The following is a 21,761-nucleotide window of genomic DNA, read 5'->3' as shown; positions in this document are numbered from 1 at the left end:
TACCCACGCTGGAGGAATGGCAGACGCAGTTGATGGACTATATGGAACTGGCTGAAATGACTGGCAGAATCCGAGACTTGGGAGAAGAAACAATGGAAGAGGACTGGAAAAAATTTAAGGACTATTTGCAAAAACATTATAAGCTGTATGAATGTTAAGAAAATGCACGATTTAGGAAACTCTAGCTTCAGCAACTTGATTAGGTGAAATGAAAACTAAGGTACAAGAAATAAGAGGTGGAATTATGAAATAACTTTATTATGTTTAATTTAAATACATAAGAATTGGGACATAACATTGTGAATCTAGAAACATGATAAATCGAAAGATACAGTAAGTTATGAAACAAGGTAACAAATTGCTGATGTTTGTACTACAAAGAATGCAGGGTTTGGAGGATGTGGGGAAGTCCAGTTGGTTTGTTAAAAAATATTAAGGAAAGTTGGACTCTTTATACTTTCTCCTTTTTTTCTGTTTTCTTTCTTTTTTCTTTACTCTGTATATCTTTGACTATAAGAAAAGAAACTTAATAAAAATATTATATAAAAAAAAAAGATTCTCAGCTTTTTGTGGGCGCCCAATTCAGCCAAAGCCAAGATCTCCCATGGTTACTCTGCGAGTCGCACTAGTGCCAGGCCCCCCCAACTTCTTGTGCAGAGAAGGGATGTAGGGGGGAGCACTGGCGAGGAGTTCTGCAGAGAAGCCCGTAAGTCTGCTCTGCAGAAAAGTTGCTCCCTTTTTTTGCTTCACTTGGTTCCTTTGTGTGTTTGTACTGGGAAGCACAAGATCCCAGCCAAAGGTTCCCAAAAATTAGCTGTCAAGATGGACAATTCCAAGCCTACTTTTTTCCCATGAAAGAAAAAAAATACTTGTTCCGTCTTCACTCCACCATCCATCCAGTTCCATCTCCCATTCCACGCTTGCCACACATCAGACTCATTGCGTTGCCTCTAACCCGGTTTCTTTTTTCCTTGGAGGAAGCCCAGTGTAATCTTTTTTTTGGAGGGGAGGAGTGTTGGGAGGGTGGCTTTCACAGTCCGACCTGCGAACGTTTCCTTTAAAGTGGCCTGTTACATCCTTGCCACGCCTGAGGGCCTGGTTTGCACGTAACAATAACTGTGGTTTGTTTAATCACAGGTTGACTATGCATTGCCCCAACAAACCGTGGTTTTCTTCTCCAAAGCTCAGCTTGTTTCTCAGCTACTGAGATCCAGAGGCAGCCTGTCTCAATGCTTAGGGGCTTTGGCCACTGTGAGAGCAGGGTGCCAGACCACATGGGCCCCCAGTGGCCTGATCTGGCAACAGGGCTCTTTTCATGCTCTCAACTGCTGTGCCCTGTGAGCATCCCAAAGGCACCTAACTGGCTGCCAGTTGCCAGAAGCAGAACCCAGCGCCCGATGGTCCTTTTGGCTCCAAGAGCTGCTTCTATGGTTGTTCCTGTTTTGAAGCGGCCGGAAGTTTCTCTTGCACCTTTCCTGTTGCATGTCCAGCATGAGAGTTTTGCAGCCTCTAACCACGATTCCTGGCCCCGCATCCATTCCTTTCCTCCTCCTCCTCCTCCTCCTCTCGTGCGACCGTGCGCAGGGTTGGCCACTGGAGCCTTGTGAACTAACCGGCCTGCCTCCTTTCACCCTCCTGCCGACCTGCAGGGAGAACCACAGCGAGATCGAGCGCCGCCGAAGGAACAAGATGACGGCCTACATAACGGAGCTGTCAGACATGGTCCCCACCTGCAGCGCCCTGGCCCGCAAGCCTGACAAGCTCACCATCCTGCGCATGGCCGTCTCGCACATGAAGTCCCTGCGGGGCACCGGGAACACCTCCACTGACGGCACCTACAAGCCTTCCTTCCTCACTGACCAGGTACAGGCTGTTAGATTTCTGTTTATGCCACTGTGCAGTTTTTGGAGTCACAAGACTCTGTTTACATTCCAGACTGTTGGAAGTCAAACGGGAGACGGATGTTGTTGGTTTCCTGTTTCTTTGTCTCAGTTCGTTCACTGACTCTCACAGAGAGAGGATGTATATTCTTTTCTGTCTGCGTAGTTAGAAATAACACCTAGCAGTGTAGCTTATATTTCTCGTCCTTCTGCTGCCTGGATACTCTGCGTAATGAGGGAACGTGCTTGAAGCCTCATCAAAGGCTTAGGTCGTTAATCACAGTCGGAGGAACATCGGAGGAGGAGTAGGTCGGCCGTACAGAATTCCGACACAGGCGTCTGTCTATCCCCACTTAACGCGGGGGTTACGTACAGGGCCTCCATGTGCGTAAGTAGGGAGCACCCTCTAAACTCCCTTTAAACGCCCTCTGTGCCGTGCTTTCTCCAACCCAGAGCAAATCCAAAAATATCCATAACTAGAACTGAAGTTCTGGGGCCTCCAGGAGGCTGGAGGATGTGTAAATAAAAGTGGCAGCAGCTGCTGCTGCTGCAGCTGTTAGGCAGAGAGGCTGAGCAGCCTAAACAAATCCCTGCTGTGCCTCTGGTGCCTTTGGGGCTTCCTCCGCCCTCCCTGACGTCCTCTTTGGGCTCTCCTTGTGTGCCACAAGGACTTTCCGGCTCGCTCCCACTATTTCCAGGTTTGAATTGAATTGGATTTTCCCCCAGTGTATGTTTGGTCACATGAGAGTCGAGCATCCTGGACCGCTGGTCCTGCTACCTAGGGATGATGGGAGCTGTAATCCAACAACGGTTGGGGACCCAAGTTTGAGAAACGCCAGTGAGGGTGTCGGACTAGGACCTGGGAGAGCAGGGTTCAAATCCCCACTCAGCCAGGAAGCTCACTGTGGGGGGCCTCGGTTAGGCCAGTCACTGCCTCTCTCAGCCTCACCTCCCTCGCAGGGTTGTTGCGATGATAAAGTGGAGGAAGAGGAAAACTGTGTTTGCCACCTTGAGGTCCTTGGAAGAAAGGCGGAGTACAATTGTAATAAATGATTTTCCACGTAAGGCTGGGAGAGACTTGCTCTCTCAATCCCCAGAGACCCCTTGGGGGCAAAGTAGCTCCCAATGTTCCTATTCAGAGTCATGAGGACTAGAATCTTGAGTTTATTTTTCGGGAGCCATGCCTCGGGGGTAGAGCACAGGCTTTGCATGCAAAAGGTCTCAGGTCCAATTGCTGGCATCTCCAGGTAGGGATGGGAATGCCTGCTGCCAGTCAGTGTGAACACTACTAAGCTTAATGCTCTGCCATCTCTATCTCTCTCTCTCTCTCTGCAGGAGCTTAAACACTTGATTCTGGAGGCGGCCGACGGGTTCCTCTTCATCGTGTCCTGCGAGACGGGCCGGGTGGTCTACGTCTCCGACTCCGTGACGCCCGTCCTGAACCAGCCCCAGTCCCAGTGGTTCGGCAGCACCCTCTACGACCAGGTGCACCCCGACGACGTGGACAAGCTGCGGGAACAGCTCTCCACGTCGGAAAACGCCCTCACGGGTGAGCTCGGCTGTCCTGCCACCACCATCCCAGTCACCGCATGTCCTGTAACTTCCTGCTGAAATCCTGTTGACATTTCATAACCGTGGATGTCCCGGGATTTATGCTTCGCCCTGCTTTTTAGCGCAGGAGTGCCCCCCGTTCCGCTCAGAATGGCAACAATGCTTGCCAACCTTGGGGAAGCAGAACCCAATACCACTTGCTAGAAAACCACAAGAGGGCAGAGTTGCTCTTGAACTCAAGTCCCGCTTGCAAGTTTCCCACAGGCACCTGGTTCGCCACTGTGAAAACAGGATGCTGGACTGGACGGGCTGTTGGGCTGATCCAGCTCTTCAGATATTCCTATTGAACCTCCAGATCCTGAGGCAATCTATCTAGATTCCTGGGTGGTTTGGGTCATTTGACCGCTGTGAGAACAGGATGCTAGAACTAGATGGGCCCCCTGTGCTGGGCCCGGGGGTAACCCTTGAAACACAGTCCAGGACCGGTCCAGAATCCAAAGGTTCTGCTGGGAGTCAGTCCGACAGGGCCAAGGCAGGAAACAAGGCAAGGACAGGCACAGGATCTCAGGCAGAATCTAACATACCGCAATATTGCTCCCACAACCTGGGACGGGGTCCAGCCGCCTTTTATCTCTGTCAGGGTAACGGCCGGTCCTGATCCCCCGGCGACTCACCTCCCTGTCTCACCCAAGGCAAGCACTCCTCCTGCGAGTACTCAGGTCTCTCCTTCTCTCAGACCTCAGTTTCTGCAGCTCGGGAGACATCGGTGGGTTACTAGACCCAGAAGCTACCTCCGCCTCTCCTGACCCAACCGGTAGTGGAGCAGCTGTAAGTGATGGCCCAGCTGGAAGCAATGAGGTCATCTCTGCATCTGGAGCCAGGGCAGGCTCAGGCCCCTGATTCAGCCCAGCTGGTGCTTGTTGCAGGGGAACCTGTGCAGAATGGGACTCTTCAGTATCAAGCCCCAGACTTGGTTCAGATGATGCCTGAGGCTAAGGATCTGGTGCGGACTGAGACTCCTCTGGTTCTGAGTCCGAGCCCGAGTCACAGGCCATCACACCCCCTTTGGTCCTGATCCAGCAGGGCTCTTCTGAGGTTTTTACGTTGCAGAATACTGCTGTTAGGGGCTGGCAAAGTGCTGGTGAGGGTGCATTGGGGGGAAGAGGGCTGGAGTCTAACTTGGGAGAGGCAGTCCATGATCTGGGGGGACCTGTGTCAGCCAGGAGGCAAGAGTCGGAGGCAGGGGAATCTCCAGAGATGGAGGGTGGAGCACAGAATGGGTCAGAAGAAGAGGAGGAAGGCAGGTCAGGCAAGTAAAGAGTCCAGTGCTTCCCTATTCTCCCCCGAGCCACTGTCTCCCAGAACCAGGAGGGAATTGAAAAGGGAGGAGCAGGGGAAGTTTCCACGCAGGCATAATCTCCAGCTGTGTGCGCACAGCCCATCGGGAGCAGGTACATAAATTGGAGGTTCCCTGTTGCTGCAACTGCTCCATAGGGCGCAAACCAGAGAATGCTAGTGCATGGTTACTGGAAGCCATAGAAGCTACTGTAAGTGTCCACTTTTGACAGTCAATTCTTAACTGTCTGCCATGTGCATTCCTTTTGCTGGGGAGTGCAAAAAAAACCCAACAACAACCTTGAAAGGTAGGTTTCTCCTGAGCGGAACTGCCCTCGCATTTTTGACTGTGACAATGACGATTTCCTGTTTCCCAGGTCGCATCCTGGACCTGAAGACGGGGACCGTCAAGAAGGAAGGGCAGCAATCCATGCGGATGTGCATGGGATCCCGGCGGTCTTTCATTTGTCGGATGAGGTAGGACGGGGCTCCTCGGTTCCGCGTACAAAACCCACATGTCGTTTCTGCGTGAGCTGGGCGTAAATAAGGACCGCAATCAAGGAGAAGTGTCAGGGCCTGCTTGGGATGCAGTGCCAGAGCATGATTTGTCAAAACATGAGCCCAGGATCACTTGAAGCTATCTTATACTGAGTCAGACCCTTGGTCCATCTAGACCAGTGCTGTCTACACTGACAGGCAGAGGCTCTCCAGGGTTCAGGAAGGCGACATTCCCTGGCACTGAGTATGGTTCTGGTTGTCTGACCATGTTAATGGGTACTATAGAGCTGGAAAAAGGGGTTAGGGAAGGGCAAAGAATGAAAGGATCCAGAATGCTGCAGAGGCTGCAGTAACTCCTCTAGCAGAATCTATGGCTTTTTAGTTTAGGAAAAAGTGAGAGGGACAGGCTAAGAGGCCTTGGTGTGATGCAACAGTACGCTATGGTGCTTTGGAAGTGTATTGTAGCTACTGTATTTACTCGAGTCCAATGTGCCATCAAATCTAATGCGCGCTTCAATTTTCAGAACTGTGAAACCCAAAAAAAGTATTTGCCGGCAAATGTAAATGTGCCATCGAATCTAATGCGCGCCTTAATTTTCACAGCATAATTTGGCCAAAAAAGGTGAGCATTAGATTCAAGTAAATACGGTAATAAACACATTGTTGAACCTTCAGAAAAGGAGACGTTGTTCAAGGCCATGTTTCTGTTAAGAAATGTGCCAAGCAACGTAGTGTATTAAGAATTTACTTCTACACCACTGGTTCATAGCCAGGTCAGGGAACAAACCTTTCAATAAAAATGCAACCCTGAGAAAATCCAAGCAAAGCTTCCAATAGGGACCCGGTTTATGTAGAAAATCTATTGCGCAGAAGGACAGCCCCACTAACCACTTGTTCAGCGAACTGCCAAATCTGTATATCACTAGTATTATTATTATTTTAAAAGCCTCCTGCTATAAAATATAAATGGATTGGGGAGATGTTAATTCACACACTCGACGCTGCTGTGTGGGTGAGGAGGAAGGAGAGAGTATTATTAATATTCAGTTCATCAGTTGCCTGATCTATAGCAGTCTCCAGGTGACTTACAGCAAATTTAAAAACATACAGGGTCCGGGCAGGGCAGGGCTGGGGGTTCCTGCTCCAGGTTTCTCCCCTTCAGCCTTAAAAGTCCCCAGAAATGGATGGCAACTGCATTGTTTTTGAATAAAAGTTTCTGGCAACCACAGGAGGGGAGAGGGCTCTTGTCCTCAATTCCTGCTTGTGGGGTTCCGCCACTGCGAGAACAGGACGCTGGACTAGATGGGCCCCTGGCCTGATCCAGTAGACTCTTAGCTTCATGACCAGAAGCAGCCACAGCATGGCTTTTGGGAGTGCTCCCTTGCCAGGTGGCATGGAAGCAAATCTGTGTAGTTCTGCCACAAGGAAGCAGGCAAAGGGCTGTGGGCCAGCTTGGTCCCTAAGCGAAGATACCAACGTCTTGCAGGGGGCGGGAGGAACCAGAATCTTTGGGTGAAAGTGGAAGTAACGTGAGTTTGTTTCTGTTCTTCGCTCCACAGATGCGGCAATGCCACGGTGGATCCAGTCTCCATGAATCGCCTCAGCTTTATGAGAAACAGGACCCGGTAAAACTGGTTGTTCAGGGAGCCAGGGCTTGGTTGGCTGATAAAGGGTAGCAAGCAGCCCAATGTTAGCTTCATGTGGCAAAGTGGAGTAGTCAAACTCTGATCTTCCAGGTCCTAGTCTGATACTCTAACCACTATACCACCGCTGCCTCTCACATTTGTTTAATCAGTGCAGGGGGTAGAGCTGATGTTTTTGTTGGCAGGTTGCCTTGCTGAGAGTTCAGGTGGACTCTCATCCCCCCCCCACCCCCGCACCCCAGTAAGATCAGCAAATGCAGCCCTGGCAACATATTTCTCTCTGCTCCCTCCTTCCAGGAATGGGTTGGGTGCTGTGAAGGATGGCGAGCCTCATTTTGTCGTGGTCCACTGCACAGGCTACATCAAAGCCTGGCCACCGGCAGGTAACCTCACCTGAATGTCTCATTTTTGATGTTTCTGCTAATTCATTTATTTCCTGTTACTTTGAAGTCCTGTTCTTCTAAAAATAGTTATAGGGTTTTTATCAGGAGGGCGGGAAGTCTGGATGATGTTCATGGGTCCCTTCCAGGCCTGTGATCTTGTATCCAGTGGGTTTAGAGTCTAGTAGAAGAGGCCACTGAACTGCCCAGACAAGTTTCTTCACAAGATTCCAGCTTTAGCTGGCCGCTGAAGTACTGCCATTTACATGTCTTAAAGAGCTGGTTTGGTTGCCATAGAGATCAATGGGGGGGATCTTTCCCCACCTTGCCTGTCTGTATGCCAAGTCATCCTAGGCTGGAGAACGATAGGCCAGGGGGTGCTCTGTGTGAAAAAAAAAGAGAGAAAATGTGTGCATGTGTTGGCTGATGCTGGAAGCTGGAGACACACAGGATTGTCCTGCTCTGTTCTGGATCCAAAGCTACAATTTGATAATCTTGTTGGGAACTTAATGAGGAGGCAATATCTGCTGGAGTTTTAATGCTGTGAGCCCCTCCATCCTATGCTCAGGTTGCATCTATGCTTAAATAAAGCCATGCATCCTAACTTGCTCAGATTTTCTTTCCCTTGTTTTCATTTTTCTTCTACATAACTGTCAATTATCCTTTCTGAGGTTCCTTCACTTCCCTCTTACCCTCATCTTTCTTTTTTTTAATTCACTAGCAATTTTTTTAAAAAATTACTGCATCCCTTCTCTTCCCCTCTGTCAGTTGTTTTCTCCCTCCTTTCCCATAGCAAGATCCCCACTAATTTTACCCCGCGAGGGTTTCCACACGGAGACCCCCGTTTTCAATGGCTTCCAATTACCCCTTGGTTCAGAAGTGTTTCACACAATGCTGGTCCCTCTCTACCTCCACCAAATTTCTCCCACTGTACCAGCCACATGGGGTCAATAACATATATACCGTATTTTTTGCACCATAACACTCACTTTTTTTCCTCCTAAAAAGTAAGGGGAAATGTCTGTGCGTGTTATGGAGGGAATGCCTACGGGTGGCATGCCTACGGATTTTCCTCCTCTAAAAACTACATGCGTGTTATGATCGGGTGCGTGTTATAGAGCGAAAAATACGGTATTTTTAACCCACTAAGACCAGAACCCACCTTTGAGAAAAGCCTGTCCTGGCTCTGAGCTCAACTCCTCCTTCTTGCCATCCACAGGGGTCTCCCTCCCAGATGACGACCCAGATGCTGGGCAGGGGAGCAAGTTCTGCCTGGTGGCCATCGGCAGGCTGCAGGTGAGTTAGCCTTTCCCTCAAGCCCCAAAAGGACGCGGGAACCAGGTTGCCATCGATTGCTGAGCCTTCTTTGTACCTTATTGCAGCAGGTGTCCTTATCTGAGAGCCTCAAAAGCCGGACCACAATTGCTGTCCCCTGTGTTGCTCCAGGGCAGGGCTGGCAGCTTGCCTGAGGCCACTTTCGTAGAATCATAGGAGAGTTGAAAGGGCAACCCAAGGGCCATCTAGTCCAACCCCCTGCAATGCGGGAATCATGGCTAAAGAATCCCCGCGAGATGGCCAGTTTGGTGAGCGCATGGCAGAGATTAGGGCCCAGTCCCTCGCCTCTCTCAGCTCTTAGGGAGAAGAGAAATAAGAGAAATAATCAGGGGCCTTCCGCAGAGTTTCCTGCCTCCCCTTACTTGCCAACTCGCCTTCTTACGGGGGAAAGGGCTGTCTCTCCTCCAAGCGGGAAGCCCAATCCCTCCTGCCTAGCCCCCTCTCTGTAACCGGCCCCTAACCTCTTAGCGTCTCCCTTCCCTTGCAGGTCACGAGCTCGCCCAGCTGCGTGGACATAAACACCGTGTGCCAGCCCACAGAGTTCATCTCGCGGCACAACACCGACTGCCTCTTCACCTTCGTCGACCACCGTTGCGTGGCCACCGTTGGCTACCAGCCACAGGTGCGGGGAACTGGAGGAGGGGGTTCCCAGCAAGAGCTGGGTGCACATTGGCTCCCTGGGTCCAGGCCAAAAGCCCGCTTAGTCCAGCATCCTGGACAATATCATTTATATATAAGTTAAACAGTGCCGGGGCTAAAATACACCCTTGCTTAACTCCCTTTGTGGCTTGTAAGTTGTCCATTTGTAGAGCAGCACGCCTTTCATCACAGTATCATTGTATAAGCATTTAATCAAGTACAGCAGTCTTTTGTCTATATTTGAGGAGTTCAGCTTATCCCAGAGTCTTACTCGCAAAATTGAGTCGAACGCAGCTTTCAAATCAATGAAAGTTGCGTATAGCATAAGGTTTCCCGGGGACAGTCCCCCGATTTAGAAATCAGTCCTCTGACAAAATCCTATCATTCCTACTGAAGTTGAAAAGTGTCCCCAGATTCATTGAAAAAGGTAACCTGCCTTCAGCAGTGACATTCTGACTCTTTCTCTCTCTCCCCGCCCCCCCCCCCACAAAAAATTAGGAACTCTTGGGAAAGGATATTGTTGACTTCTGCCACCCGGAAGACCACCAGCTTTTGAGGGACAGCTTCCAGCAGGTAAACCAGCCATGAGTCCATGACTGATTCAGCCTGGCATCTGCGCAACAACCCAGCACACACCCCTTGGCAAACACATTTTGAATGCCGTCGGAGCAGGCAGGGGGAGCCTTGGGCCCTCCTGAGGTTGCTGAACTACAACTCCCATCTCCTCCCTGGCCGTTGGCCACGCTTGCCGTCAGGGCTGGTGGGAGTCGTAAGATCCAGAGGTTGCACACATGCCTGCCTTACAGACCAATCTGTTACCTGGTCTGGAGCACAAACTTCAGGCCATCTTTCCAGAGCCCCGGGAGGGAGGGAGGGAGGGAGGGGAAGCTGGCTTTTCACGACCTTCACAGTCCTGCATTCCACCCCATAACCATCAACATCTGTGGAAAATGGAAATAAATACCTGTCAGGTGCCCCAGCGCAAGCTTGCAGAAACCACTTTTTCAGCTTGAGGGCCACATTCCGTTCTTGGCAACCTTCTGGGGGCCACATGCCACTGGTGGGTGGGGCCATAGTCAAAAGTGGGTGGGGCCAAGAACGTAAATTTGAGTTCTGTAGAATAGATTGGTTCCTACACACACACAGATGCCTCTCTGTCTTCTGTCCAGGTGAGCGAGAGGCAGGATCAGAGTTCGAGGAAACATCTCCAGCCAGGCAAAACCGTCTTTGGGGGTGCAAAGCAGGGGTACTGAGAGGCATAGGGGAATCCCTGCCCCAGGGAAGGCAACCTCCAAAATCCCAGGCAAGGAGGAATTGTAGCCAGTGCTGGCATTAAAAGAGGGCAGGGAAGTCGCAGCCCCCAACCCAATCTCATCTCTTGCCCTAGCCCCCTTTGCTGGCATCTTTTAGAAAGTTGAAGTTGGGGGGGGGGTAATTTTGGGAAGCTCCAAAGTAGCAGAGCTTTATTTGGGGTTCTTCTGATCCTGGGTCTTAGGGTAAGCGCTGCTCTTTCAGGAAGTGCATGTTTTGTTGGGGGGGGGGGTCTTTCCTTTCCACCCCTCTGCTGTGGCTGCTGCTGTTGCCGGCGTAAAACCAAACCAAAACCCCACCCCACCCCCGTTTTTCCAGGTGGTGAAGTTAAAAGGCCAAGTTCTGTCCGTCATGTTCCGTTTCCGGTCCAAGAACCAAGAATGGCTCTGGATGAGAACTAGCTCCTTCACCTTCCAGAACCCCTACTCAGATGAGATAGAGTACATCATCTGTACCAACACCAATGTGAAGTACGTACACGGGGACCCCCTGTGTCACCCCCACTGGCAGCGGGGCCTGCTCTTTTGCTGTGTCCTTGAAAGACTTGCAGGGCGGAGGGGGCTTTGCAGTCTCCCACCCCAAAAAACTCCTCCTTAGCTTCATTCCAGCCTCTTTTTAAGCAAAATGCATTAAAATAAGTTTCTGCTTCTGGGTTGTCAAATCTCCTTTGCCTTTTTTTGTTGTTGTTGTTCAGTTGAACCCCAAGACCTACCAGCCAGATGCAAAATTAGGCAGGGCACATTCACTTTTAAATACAACTTTGGAAAGTCACAGCTTCCCTCAAAGAATTAGGGAAAATATTATTTGTTAAGGGTGCTGGGAGTTGTTAGGAGGCCCCTCTATTCCCTTCTCAGAACTACAATTCCCAGAGTTTCATGGGAAAGAGGGATAAGCCTCTCTGGGAATTGTAGCTCTGGGAAAGGAATATGACACTCTTCCTGAACACTCTCAGCATCAACTACAGCTCCCAGGATTCCTTGGGGGGGGGGAGCCATAGCTCTTTAAAGTCGCATCACCGTGCTTTAAATTTATGGTGTGAATGTGGCCTTTGGGTACCCGATGCTAGTCCTATGCAGAGTGGGCTCACTGAAATCAGTGGACAGGCTAACGTAGGTCCATAGATTTCCATATGTCTGCCCTGACTAGAACTTAGTTAGCTGCCACCCTTAGAATTAAGGAGCAAGGAGCCTCCAGAGTGTAGGGATTTGTTTCCAGTGCTAGAGGTCACAGCTCTTTTGCACACACACAAAAATCTGCCAACTATGAGTTCAGATTTCTTCATTTTAGCTGCCTAACCTAGGTGGGAAAACTTGCTTTTTCTTGCTCTGGGGTCAGAAACCCTTGTTGATCTACTGCAAAATTGCCCTGAGATCTCCCCACAGATCTCAGTCTACTTTCTGCCCTTCCCTTGGTCTAAACCGCCTGTCTGCTCTGAGTATCCCCCTCTTTTGCTCTTGATTGGACAGGCTGCTGTGATGTCAGGGAATACGCTAGCCTTAATTGGAGCAGACCTACAGAACCTGACTACCTTGGAGAACATAAGAAAAGCCTGCTGGATCAGGCCAATGGCCCATCCACAGCAGGAGGTTCATTAGTTTCAGTGGGTCTGCTGCTGAGTAGGACTGGAATGGGATGTGACCCATAATGCCGCCCCCCTCAGCCATCAGGACACCAGCTCTCCTCTTGGTCTGCCCCATATTGTCATGTTGGTGTCATTTCCTTGAGTGAATCCATACATTCACCATCCCTAAATCTGAAACTGGGACACATTTGCAGGTTGAGCTAAAGACTAAGAATCATCTCCAGCTAAGTTTTACTGAGAGTAGACCCATTGAAATGAATGGAACTAAGTTATGTTGATTGATTTCAGTAGCTCTGCTTTGAGTAGCGCCAACATTGGAGACTGCTCTCAATTTTCTGCCCACTGCCCATCTTTCAGTCTATTTTAAAAATAATTTTGTGGTGGTGTGGAGGGGTGGGTGGCCTCTGAGAGAGTGTTGTGGCAGTCGGCTTGAGTAAGCTTTTGCACAATCTATTTCTGCCCCTTCACTTGGGGGTGGGGAGAACCCCACACACCCATACACTCATCCATCCCATTTCCATATACCAGCTTCAGACGGGGAGCTTCAGAGAAATCAAAGCCAGATTTTGCATTTATTATGGAGTCGCTTACGTAGAACAGTGTAATGTGTTTTGTTTTGTTTTTAAACTGATTACAATCAAGCTTTAAAAACAAACATGCCTGAAATTTCTCAAAATGCAGATTTAAAACCAACAGATACATGTAAAAAGAATTGTGTGTCTGGGGTAGCGAAAAAGACTTTAGCAGGTGCCAAAAACAGCCTTAAGAAGAGGGAGGTGCATAAAGATCCCCTGGCTCACTGGAATGCTCTGAGGGTTGCGATTGGCTCCCTCCGATCCCTGACCTTCCCTTCCCCGATGACCCCCCAGGAACGCCAGCCAGGAGTCCCGGCCTGCCTTGGCCAGTCAGATGCAGCGGCCCCAACTGGGCCCAAACGCCAGCCTGCCTTTGGAGATGAGTCCTGCCCAGCTGGCGACGAGGTAAGTGGGGGGCTGGCTGGAGTCACCCTGGGGCCCTTTGCTCTGTGAGGGGTCTATTCCAAGGCCCCCTGGGGCATGTAGGTGTCGGAGCACCTTGTAAGCTCTGCTCAGTTCCTCTCCCTGCTTTGTGTCACTTTCCTCTGACCCACGACCGGCTCCTAACCTCTTAAAATGGCTTGCGTTTCAGGCAGCAGGCAACACAGCCAACAGACGTCGACGTGGTCCCTGTCAGGGAGAGCTTAGCCAGTTACGACCACGCCCAGGTAAATCGGCAAAGGTTCCAAGAGTTTCCAGCTCCCTGCCCTAAATTGAGACCTGGCAGAGGGCACACACAAACACACCCGCTGACACGGATCACTGTGTCCCTCCTTTGGCAGACCACACACTCCACTGGAAGGAACTCATGGTGCTCACCTCTGTGGAGTTGCCAGTCGCCATTGGCGACTAGAGGAGTCGTTCAATACAGGACTGCAGTGGCATGAGAGGAAGAAATGACTTTTTTTTCCATAACTCCCCTCTTCAGCCATCCTTCAGCCTGCCCCCTTTGCATGCACACAACTGAAAACATAGATTTTGTGGAGTGGCAATCCAGACAGGATTCTCCCACCCTGTCCATTCTCATTTAAGTGGCATGTTGCAGGATTTATGTTAGAACACACCTAGATTCCAATCCTTGCTCAGCCGTGAAGCTTATTGGGGTGTCCAGGGGCCCAGTTGCCATCTCTCAGCCTAACCCACTTCTTGGGGTAGTTGTGAGGATACAATTAGGGGAGGAGGAATGGGGTATGGTGCCCTGAACTCTCGGGACGGGGTGGGGGATGGAAATGGAAATAAATCCCTGGGCTTATCACTTATTTAGTTGTGTGTGCACATGTTGACACCTGCAGATTGTATCCAACATTAATCATACTCAAGACTCTGCAGTTAATGGGTTTGACTGACCTTAGGCACGTTGATTTCAGAGGATCTACTCAGGAGTAGGATTGAGCTAACTGTGCAACCCTGTGTTTGCTCATCTCCTTCCAGGCTGCCGTTCAACCGGTGGCCACCACTGGCCCGGACCATGGTAAACCTCTGGAGAAAGCAGAGAGCCTCTTCAGTCAGGAGCGGGACCCTCGCTTCAGTGAAATTTACAGCAGCATCAGCACAGGTGAGAGGGTTGGGGTCGGGGGTGGGAAATCAGAGCCGGTAATCAGTAGCCATGTCAGTCCATCCCCTGGGAGAAAAAAAGAGAGAAATCTTGGGGAACGCCAGAGGTCGCAAGTTCAATCCCCAGGGGCATATTCAGGTAGGGCTGGGGACGTCCGACCTCACCTGAAACCTTGGAGAGGCGCTGCCATCAGTGTCGACAGTCCTGGGCGAGATGGGCCCAAGCAGCCTTTTTGCTATAGCTTCCTATGAGTTGGATCCAGCATTAGTCCTGCTAAGACCAGGACCCCTTGAAATGAACAAAGGTAGTGGATTTGTTCCTTATTTAGCTGTTTAATTTATAAATCCTGCCTTCTCCCCAGGCCGGGACTCAAGGTGACTTACACAAGTTAAAATGGCACAGAGAATGTAGAAGAAGCTAAAAGCATATTTTAAAATAGTTTGTTTAAACTAGAGTGGAATGAAAATAGCATAAAGGCAGATTGAAATATAGATAATAAAAAAGCAGCACGGCAGTGTCAGAAGCCCTTTCCTTAAAAACAGTCATTCCCAAAAGCCTGTCAGAATAAATTTATCTTCATCTGCCAGCAGGAAGGGCAAGGAGAGAGCCAGTCTCTTGGAATAAAGCCCATTAGTATCAGTAGGTCCTCGTTGGATACCGCCCAATATCGCGTTCTTGGGTGGCCAGGTTGGGGCTAACCATGCTTCTCTCTCTCTCTCAATCAGACCAGACGAAAGCCATCTCTTCTGGCTCTCTGCCCGCCAGCCAGTCCCTCTTCTCCCAGGGAAGCAGTTTCATAGCTCCTCGTCCCACCGAGAACTTCAGGTGAGGTCCAAGGGATAGTCTTAAGACTCCTGTGATTGGCTGAGGTTCCTTTTCAGTTTAGCCCAGCCTCTGCAGTGCAGTGGTTAGAGTGAGTGATGATTCAAATCCTCACTCGGCCACCAAGCTCACAGTCTCGCAGCTTAACCTACATCAAAGGGGGTGGGGGGACCACGTATGCCGCCTTGAGCTCCTCAGAAGAAAGGCGAGATAGAAACTGAGTGAACAAATGGAGGAATGAATGGCATGCCAGCTCTCTGCGTGCCTCTTCAGCCACACTGGCCTTTCCTCCCTTAACTCTGCCCTCTTCCTCGCCTCTGTAGGAGCAGCACGATGGTGCCCCCCGTGAACGTCATTCAGCAGCAGCTGCCCACAGCACCGCATTCAGCCTCGGCGGGGCAGATCCTGGCCCAGATCTCTCGCCACTCCAATCCTGATCAGGTCTCCGGGACCACGTGGGCTTCAGGGACGACACGCACGTCTTTCACTGCCCAGGTAGTTTTTGTCTTTTTCCTACAGACCATATATATGGGCATCCCTGGTCCGAAGTGGGCTTAGCCACAGTTTTGTGTCGAATAGTCACAAGCTGCCGTGTCTGCTGGAGAAGCTGGAGCTGGGCCTGGTTTAGGAGTATAGGAAGCTTCTGCCTCGTAGAATCATAGACTTGTAGAGTTTGAAGGGACCCCTGGTGGTCATCTAGTGCAACCCCCTGCGATGGCAGGAATCTCAACGAGATTGTACATAACCGACAGCCATCCAGCCTCTGCTTAAAAATCTCCCAAGGAGGGACATTTTTTTCCTGCAAGGACATACACTCCAGCTTCCCGTAACCTACCAGTTGCTTTTTATTTATCTGCTCACTGCTTAAATTTCTTTTTCGTGCTCTTCTAGCAGGCGGCTTCCCATGCTGTTAAGACTCGGCCGCCTTCCTTTGCCATGGGCACCTTCCAAGGCACCCCGTCCTCCTTCAGCCCCATGTCGACACAAGGCTCCACAGCTTCGCCAGGCGGGTCTGCCTACCCAAGCCTTGCCAGCCGCAACGCCAGCTTTGGTGAGTGTTCCCCACCGGGTTTGGAAGTTGCAAGCGGTGATCCTTCTGCTGAAGAGGCAGGACTCTTTCGCCGTGCAGTTCCTCGTTCTGCAGAAGCAACACTGAAATGATGGGCGTGTATGTTGAGCACAGCGGGAAGGGCCGGAGCTCAGCAGAAGAATACCTGCTTTGCTTGCAGAAAGTCCCAGGTTCAAATCCAGGCACCTTCTGCTAGGGCTGGGGAGACCATGCCTGAACGTAACAAGAGCCCACAAGGGCCGCCTCTCTCCATATGAACCTACATGGACCCTGGGATCATTATCTGAGTCCCTTTTTCATGTGCCTCCTCTAAGAGAGGTCCAGAGGCTGGCAACATGACAACAGGTCCTTTTCTGTAGTGGCTCCCTGTTTGTGGAATGCTCTCCCCAGGGAGGCCCACCTGGCACCTTCCTTGCATATCTTTAGGCACCAGGCAAAAGCATTTCCCTTCAACCAAGCCTTTGGCTGATTAATACTCTACATCCTTTTAAATGTCTTTGTCCTGGAAACAAAAGCATAATCAATTTTTTGAAATAATTTTTATTGGTTTTACAAAATAAATCACGATTAACATTTTTCAATAAAAGAAAAGTTTAAAATAAAACAAGATTCTCCCAAATCCTAGAGGACTCCCCTCCTCCCCTCTGTGGGTGCTTTAAGTTTCTTAATCAACTGCATATTAGAGTTCATCCAAATTTCAGTTCTCCAATATGTCCAGTCTCTGTAACATTGCAAGAGTTATTCAGAGCATGCCATCAATTGCACAATCATTTCATGGTTGCCGGGAACAGTATCTTTCAGTCTTCCAACAGGAATACTTTCAAATGCTTCTTGAATGTCAATAACAAGGGAGACAGGCTCACCTCACAAGGGAGGGCATCTCCTGTGAATCCACCTGGGATCTACCTTCTGCCCCACTTCTGATTGCTAGACCTCTTTCTGCAGCCCAAACAGGGTGTTTCCGCCCACCAACTCCTTCTAAGCCAAACCAGTCAATCTAGACCAAAGCGTGTTATCAAGGGCATGGGGAAAGAACAGTCTTGTCTGCTACACTCGGTGCTAACTGCATTTTTGTTCCTTTCAAAGCTGCTGGAGAGAGCGGGCAGGCCCCAGCCCCGTTCCAGCCCCGGGCAGCGGAGGGGGTCGCTGTGTGGTCGCAGTGGCAGGGTCAGCACCACGGACAGAGTCCAAGCGAGTCGCACACCCAGCAGCCACCACCAAACCAGTCGGAAGTCTTCCCGGTCAGTCAACCTCCCCTCTGCCACGATTCCAGTAACGTTTCCTGCTCCCCGTTTTATAAACAGAGGCCAAGACGCCAGTGATCCTCTTGCTAGGGATCCAAACCAGGATTTAAACCTACGGCAGCCGACTCTATTTCCCCATCTTTGATTTATTTAAAAGCACTGATAACCCAAGAAGCCGCACTATACTGAGCGAGACCGTTGGTCCACCTAACTCAGTATTTTCTACACAGACCGGCAGCAGCTCTAGATCCTCTCACAGCACCCTTAACAAACGACAGTCCCCAGGATTCTTTCTGGGAAGCCATAACTATTAAAGTAGTATAAAGGTAAAGGTAAGGGACCCCTGACCATTAGGTCCAGTCGTGACCGACTCTGGGGTTGCGGCGCTCATCTCGCTTTACTGGCCGAGGGAGCCGGCGTACAGTCCGGGTCATGTGACCAGCAGGACTAAGCCGCTTCTGGCGAACCAGAGCAGCACATGGAAACGCCGTTTACCTTCCTACCGGAGCGGTACCTATTTATGTACTTGCACTTTGACGTGCTTTCGAAGTGCTAGGTTGGCAGGAGGAGGGCCAGAGCTCACCCCATCGCGGGGATTCGAACCGCCAACCTTCTGATCGGCAAGTCCTAGGCTCTGTGGTTTAACCCACAGCGCCACCCGGGTCCCAAAAGTGGTATAAGGGTGCTTTAAATGTATGATCCAGAAGGGATCTGAGTTAATACAGATAAAGGTTTTACATAGCACATTTGAGGGTGGGGTTCATTTTAGGGGGCGGTGTTAAATGTTTGCAAGTAGGAAACCCTTCTCCTGCATTCAGGAACCACTTTCTGCCCGTCCTAGAAGATACAGTGCACTGTCACCTAAGCAACGATAATTTCATTCTCATTTTCGAATTCCCTTTCATTTACAGGACATGTTGTCCATGCTAGGGGAACAAGGAGCCAGCTACAACAACGAAGAGTTTCCTGAGCTGAACATGTTCCCCCCCTTTTCGGAATAAGGATGGGAAAAGATCTGTGCAGATGGTGCAGTTTCCCCTGGCCCCCCGTGTAGCGACGCAGGGAGGGAGGAGCGTTTGTCACTCTCCCCCCCCCCACCTTTCTAACTTCTGTCAAAGACTGCCAAAGTCTTCCTACTTCTGGGAAGCAGAAGCGCTGCAGGCGAAGCGTCGCAGAGGGAGTCCGGCTCGTTCCCAACTTGGGTGGAGCCTCCGGCGAGGCCGCTGTTTCCCTCCTTCCCGGCAGACTTGCCGCGAACCGGTTGTGTTTTGGAGAAAGCCACGTGTGCAGAGTCCAAAAGCAGTCGCGAGGACTTGGGGAGCCCGATGAGTGGACGATGCTCAGTGTGCGATCATCAGGGATTTTTAAAAGCTCAATGGGTGTTTGGTTTTTTAAAAAAGAAACACCCTACGCCATAACCTTTTATACATATATACATATATATATAAATATATCAAAATTGTATTCTTGTTTATACGATGTCAGGGAATGGGGGCAGAATTTGCCCCCTGAAATGATGCTTAAAGTGCTGTGTAATTCCGTCACCTGTGAACACCCGAGGCATATAGAGGAACTCGTTGCCGCGCACTCGTTTCACTAGCGTCCGCACTCGTGTGTTCAGGTCTTGCACGTTATCTCCCTCGAGCAGTGTTAATGAAATGGAGGGGTCTGCCTGCCCCCACCCCAACTGTTCACCCTGCTGGGCTAGCAACTTTCTCAAGTGCCCCCCTTTCCCAGCAGCTGCCAAGCCCCCCACCAGGGCTTGAATGCTGTGTATGTCTTTAGAGCATTGTGCTTTCCCCATAATGTATAGGGGAACTGGGATTCCAGTCGGCACTGGGAACAACAAGGAAGTTGGGGGACATTGAAGCTGGCTGCACCTGGCTAGTCAAGGAAAAAGTAGGCATGGCTTGTCCTGAAGGAAGCCTTCAGGTTCCTCTGTTCTCTGGAAACCCAGACAAGCAAGTGTGGTGTTTGCCTTCTGGGATGATGAGACTCAAGGTATCCACCATTGAAGCTGGCCCTGTTTCCTCCCATAACCTGTGCAATTAAAAGTGGGCCTCGCTCATTAGCGGAACCCTCTTGGCTTCCTTTTTTCTTGTAACGCTTCAGGACAGGGGACACTTCCAAGCCATAAAAAGCATCCGTAGCACAAAAGCTTTTTGTTGTTGTTGCATTGTTGAGGATTTTGGGGTTCACGTGGGTCCCCTTTGTGTCCACCCCTCTCTTAATGTGAAATGGGACAGGGCTGCAATCTTCCCCCGGCGCTCACACAATTCTGGAAACAAGCAGATTTAATCTGAGCAGGTTTCCTGTCCATCTGTTGTTTCTGGTGATGTCTTCCCCTCCCCCCCTTCTTCAGTGGGGGGTAAAGAACACACATACCTGTCTCTCCCCCCCCCCAATCCAGGCATCATCCTGCTCACCTATTCTAGGGGGTGGGGAGTAAGAATTGAGATGAGACGATGGGAACCTTGTTCTGGAGATGTGTGATAGTCATCGAAATATACTTACATTTGTCATGAAGCCTGAATTCTTGGAATCTACCACTGTCTTCTTTCATAACTCTCAGTTGAAAGTGGGGTGCACCCCAGGCTTGGAATAGAGGGGAAGACTGTTCCTCTCGTGTTCCAGAAGTTATGTATACGATATTGAATAGTGTAACAATGCAGTGCTGTCCTTTCTGAGAAGGAAAAATGAAAGATCAGGATAAATTCTTTTAAAAACCCACAGCGATTCTCATTTCTATCTTGCAAAACTCAGCCATTGCTTGCCAAAGTGCAAGGATTGATCTCCCGGCGTCCCAAAAATATGGCACCAACCACTTTGCGATTTAAAAGCAACAAGAACTTTTTAGTAATGACTGCATAATTCAGCATCTGGATAATTTCTAGTTCTTTCCCCCCCTTTTTGTGTACTTTTTAAAAAATCAAGTTTCTGGCCCTCATGATGAAGAGGACCAGCTTGATGATGTCTGTGGGCCCGTATCTCAGAAGCATTTTACTGTTTTTCGTGTCAGCCTTTTGTCCCTTGCCCTGGCTTAACAGAGCAATTATGCAAAATAAACGATATGCCACATGTTTTATTCATGATGTTGTGCTCAACTTTGATGAGAAAAGAGTTTCTTTTTTCCTGAATTTCAGCTGGTGGGTTTTAAGCATACGGGAATATGGTCAAAATATGATATGATATGGTCAAAATATGATATGGGAATATGGTGTTTTCCCCAGGGCCAAATTAACTTGGACCACTGTGCCATCTCAGGCTCATGTGCTGTGGGATAGACATTGGGATTCAGAATCTCATGAGGCTGTGCTTTAGGGTCTGTTTCCAGAGATGGGGCGTTGTGGGGGGTGTCAGTTGACCAGTACCTCAAAAACAGTGTATTCCCGATACCTTGAGGATTAGGATCTCCCCCAGCTTTCCTGGAAATGCCACAGGGGATTGGATTTGGGGCCTTCTGCATGCAAGGCAGGTGTCCTGCTGCTGAGCTGCAACCCTTCCCTGTACCCATGATGCTCCATGACTCACAAGGCACCCTGAGTATGCATTCAATGGGGCACAGGCTGGGAGTAAGAAAGAAACCTTGGTACATCCATCTCTCCTGCCCAAAAGCCTGAACATTGCCCACCTCCCCACCCCAATGCCACTTTACCCATAGTGCACTGCGCTGCAGCCCACCCCCACCACCCTTATCACTGAGCTACTTGCAAGAAAAAATAAAGTAAGATCCCAGTCCTCATGGTTCTTAATGAGATTGGACAAAGGTTTCTTTTTTTTCTAGCAGACCTGTGAACTGGCAGAGACACTTCTGCAGAGCCAATGGCTCGCTTACGTAATAATCCATGGTTCATTACACTGGGTGCTTTCCCCACAACGGCCAGAAACGAGGAGCAGCTTGCCCTGTTTCCTGGTACTCCCAGGATATATTGCTTCTATATCTGGAGGCTCTATTGTGCATAAATAGCTATCAGGAGATCTATGTAAACTCATTTAATCCTTTTTTAATAAGAACCATTACTTCCCTCTCTCAACAGAGAAAAAAATCGGTTTGGCCACGCTACATTTAACCTCCGAAGAATCCTGGGAACTCATTTGTTAGGGGTGCTGGGAAACGCAGCTACAGTTCCCAGGATTTTTTTGGGGGGGAGCCTTAAATGTATGGGGTGTAGGGCAGCCACAGCCTTTCTTCTACATGGACACAAACCATGTAGCAGCTGCCTTACACGGAGTTGGAAGGGACCCTGTGGCCATGTAGCCCACCCCCTGCAATGCAGGAATATTGGTCCATTTCACTTAAGGATGCCTACTTTGGCTGGCTGGCTCAGGTTCTCGGGGGGGG

The 21,761-nt window shown here is 50.0% G+C and overlaps 1 protein-coding gene across 3 annotated transcripts in view; it reads left to right on the top strand.

The window, feature by feature from the left end:
• Nucleotides 1-20,504, top strand: part of ARNT (aryl hydrocarbon receptor nuclear translocator) — a 41,037-nt gene extending 20,533 nt beyond the window's left edge. For 2 of the 3 annotated variants that reach the window (XM_081840946.1, XM_081840944.1), the window contains 17 exons: nucleotides 1,650-1,863; nucleotides 3,216-3,429; nucleotides 5,144-5,243; nucleotides 6,824-6,889; nucleotides 7,205-7,290; nucleotides 8,507-8,583; nucleotides 9,110-9,244; nucleotides 9,760-9,834; nucleotides 10,891-11,042; nucleotides 13,024-13,134; nucleotides 13,322-13,397; nucleotides 14,161-14,284; nucleotides 15,010-15,109; nucleotides 15,430-15,601; nucleotides 15,998-16,157; nucleotides 17,262-17,416; nucleotides 18,331-20,504. In XM_081840946.1, coding sequence (XP_081697072.1) covers nucleotides 1,650-1,863; nucleotides 3,216-3,429; nucleotides 5,144-5,243; nucleotides 6,824-6,889; nucleotides 7,205-7,290; nucleotides 8,507-8,583; nucleotides 9,110-9,244; nucleotides 9,760-9,834; nucleotides 10,891-11,042; nucleotides 13,024-13,134; nucleotides 13,322-13,397; nucleotides 14,161-14,284; nucleotides 15,010-15,109; nucleotides 15,430-15,601; nucleotides 15,998-16,157; nucleotides 17,262-17,416; nucleotides 18,331-18,420 — 2,107 coding nt within the window. In that variant the 3' untranslated portion in view covers nucleotides 18,421-20,504. The remainder of the gene's footprint in view (nucleotides 1-1,649; nucleotides 1,864-3,215; nucleotides 3,430-5,143; nucleotides 5,244-6,823; nucleotides 6,890-7,204; nucleotides 7,291-8,506; nucleotides 8,584-9,109; nucleotides 9,245-9,759; nucleotides 9,835-10,890; nucleotides 11,043-13,023; nucleotides 13,135-13,321; nucleotides 13,398-14,160; nucleotides 14,285-15,009; nucleotides 15,110-15,429; nucleotides 15,602-15,997; nucleotides 16,158-17,261; nucleotides 17,417-18,330) is intronic. The other variant, XM_081840945.1, reaches the window with a different exon arrangement.
• Nucleotides 20,505-21,761: the final 1,257 nt, after the last annotated feature.

Source organism: Podarcis erhardii (assembly GCF_964252035.2).
Source record: "Podarcis erhardii genome assembly, chromosome: 15".
In the NCBI taxonomy this organism is placed as follows: domain Eukaryota; kingdom Metazoa; phylum Chordata; class Lepidosauria; order Squamata; family Lacertidae; genus Podarcis; species Podarcis erhardii.
The sequence above is the reverse complement of the archived record's forward strand: the minus strand, read 5'-3'. Positions and strand labels throughout refer to the sequence as shown.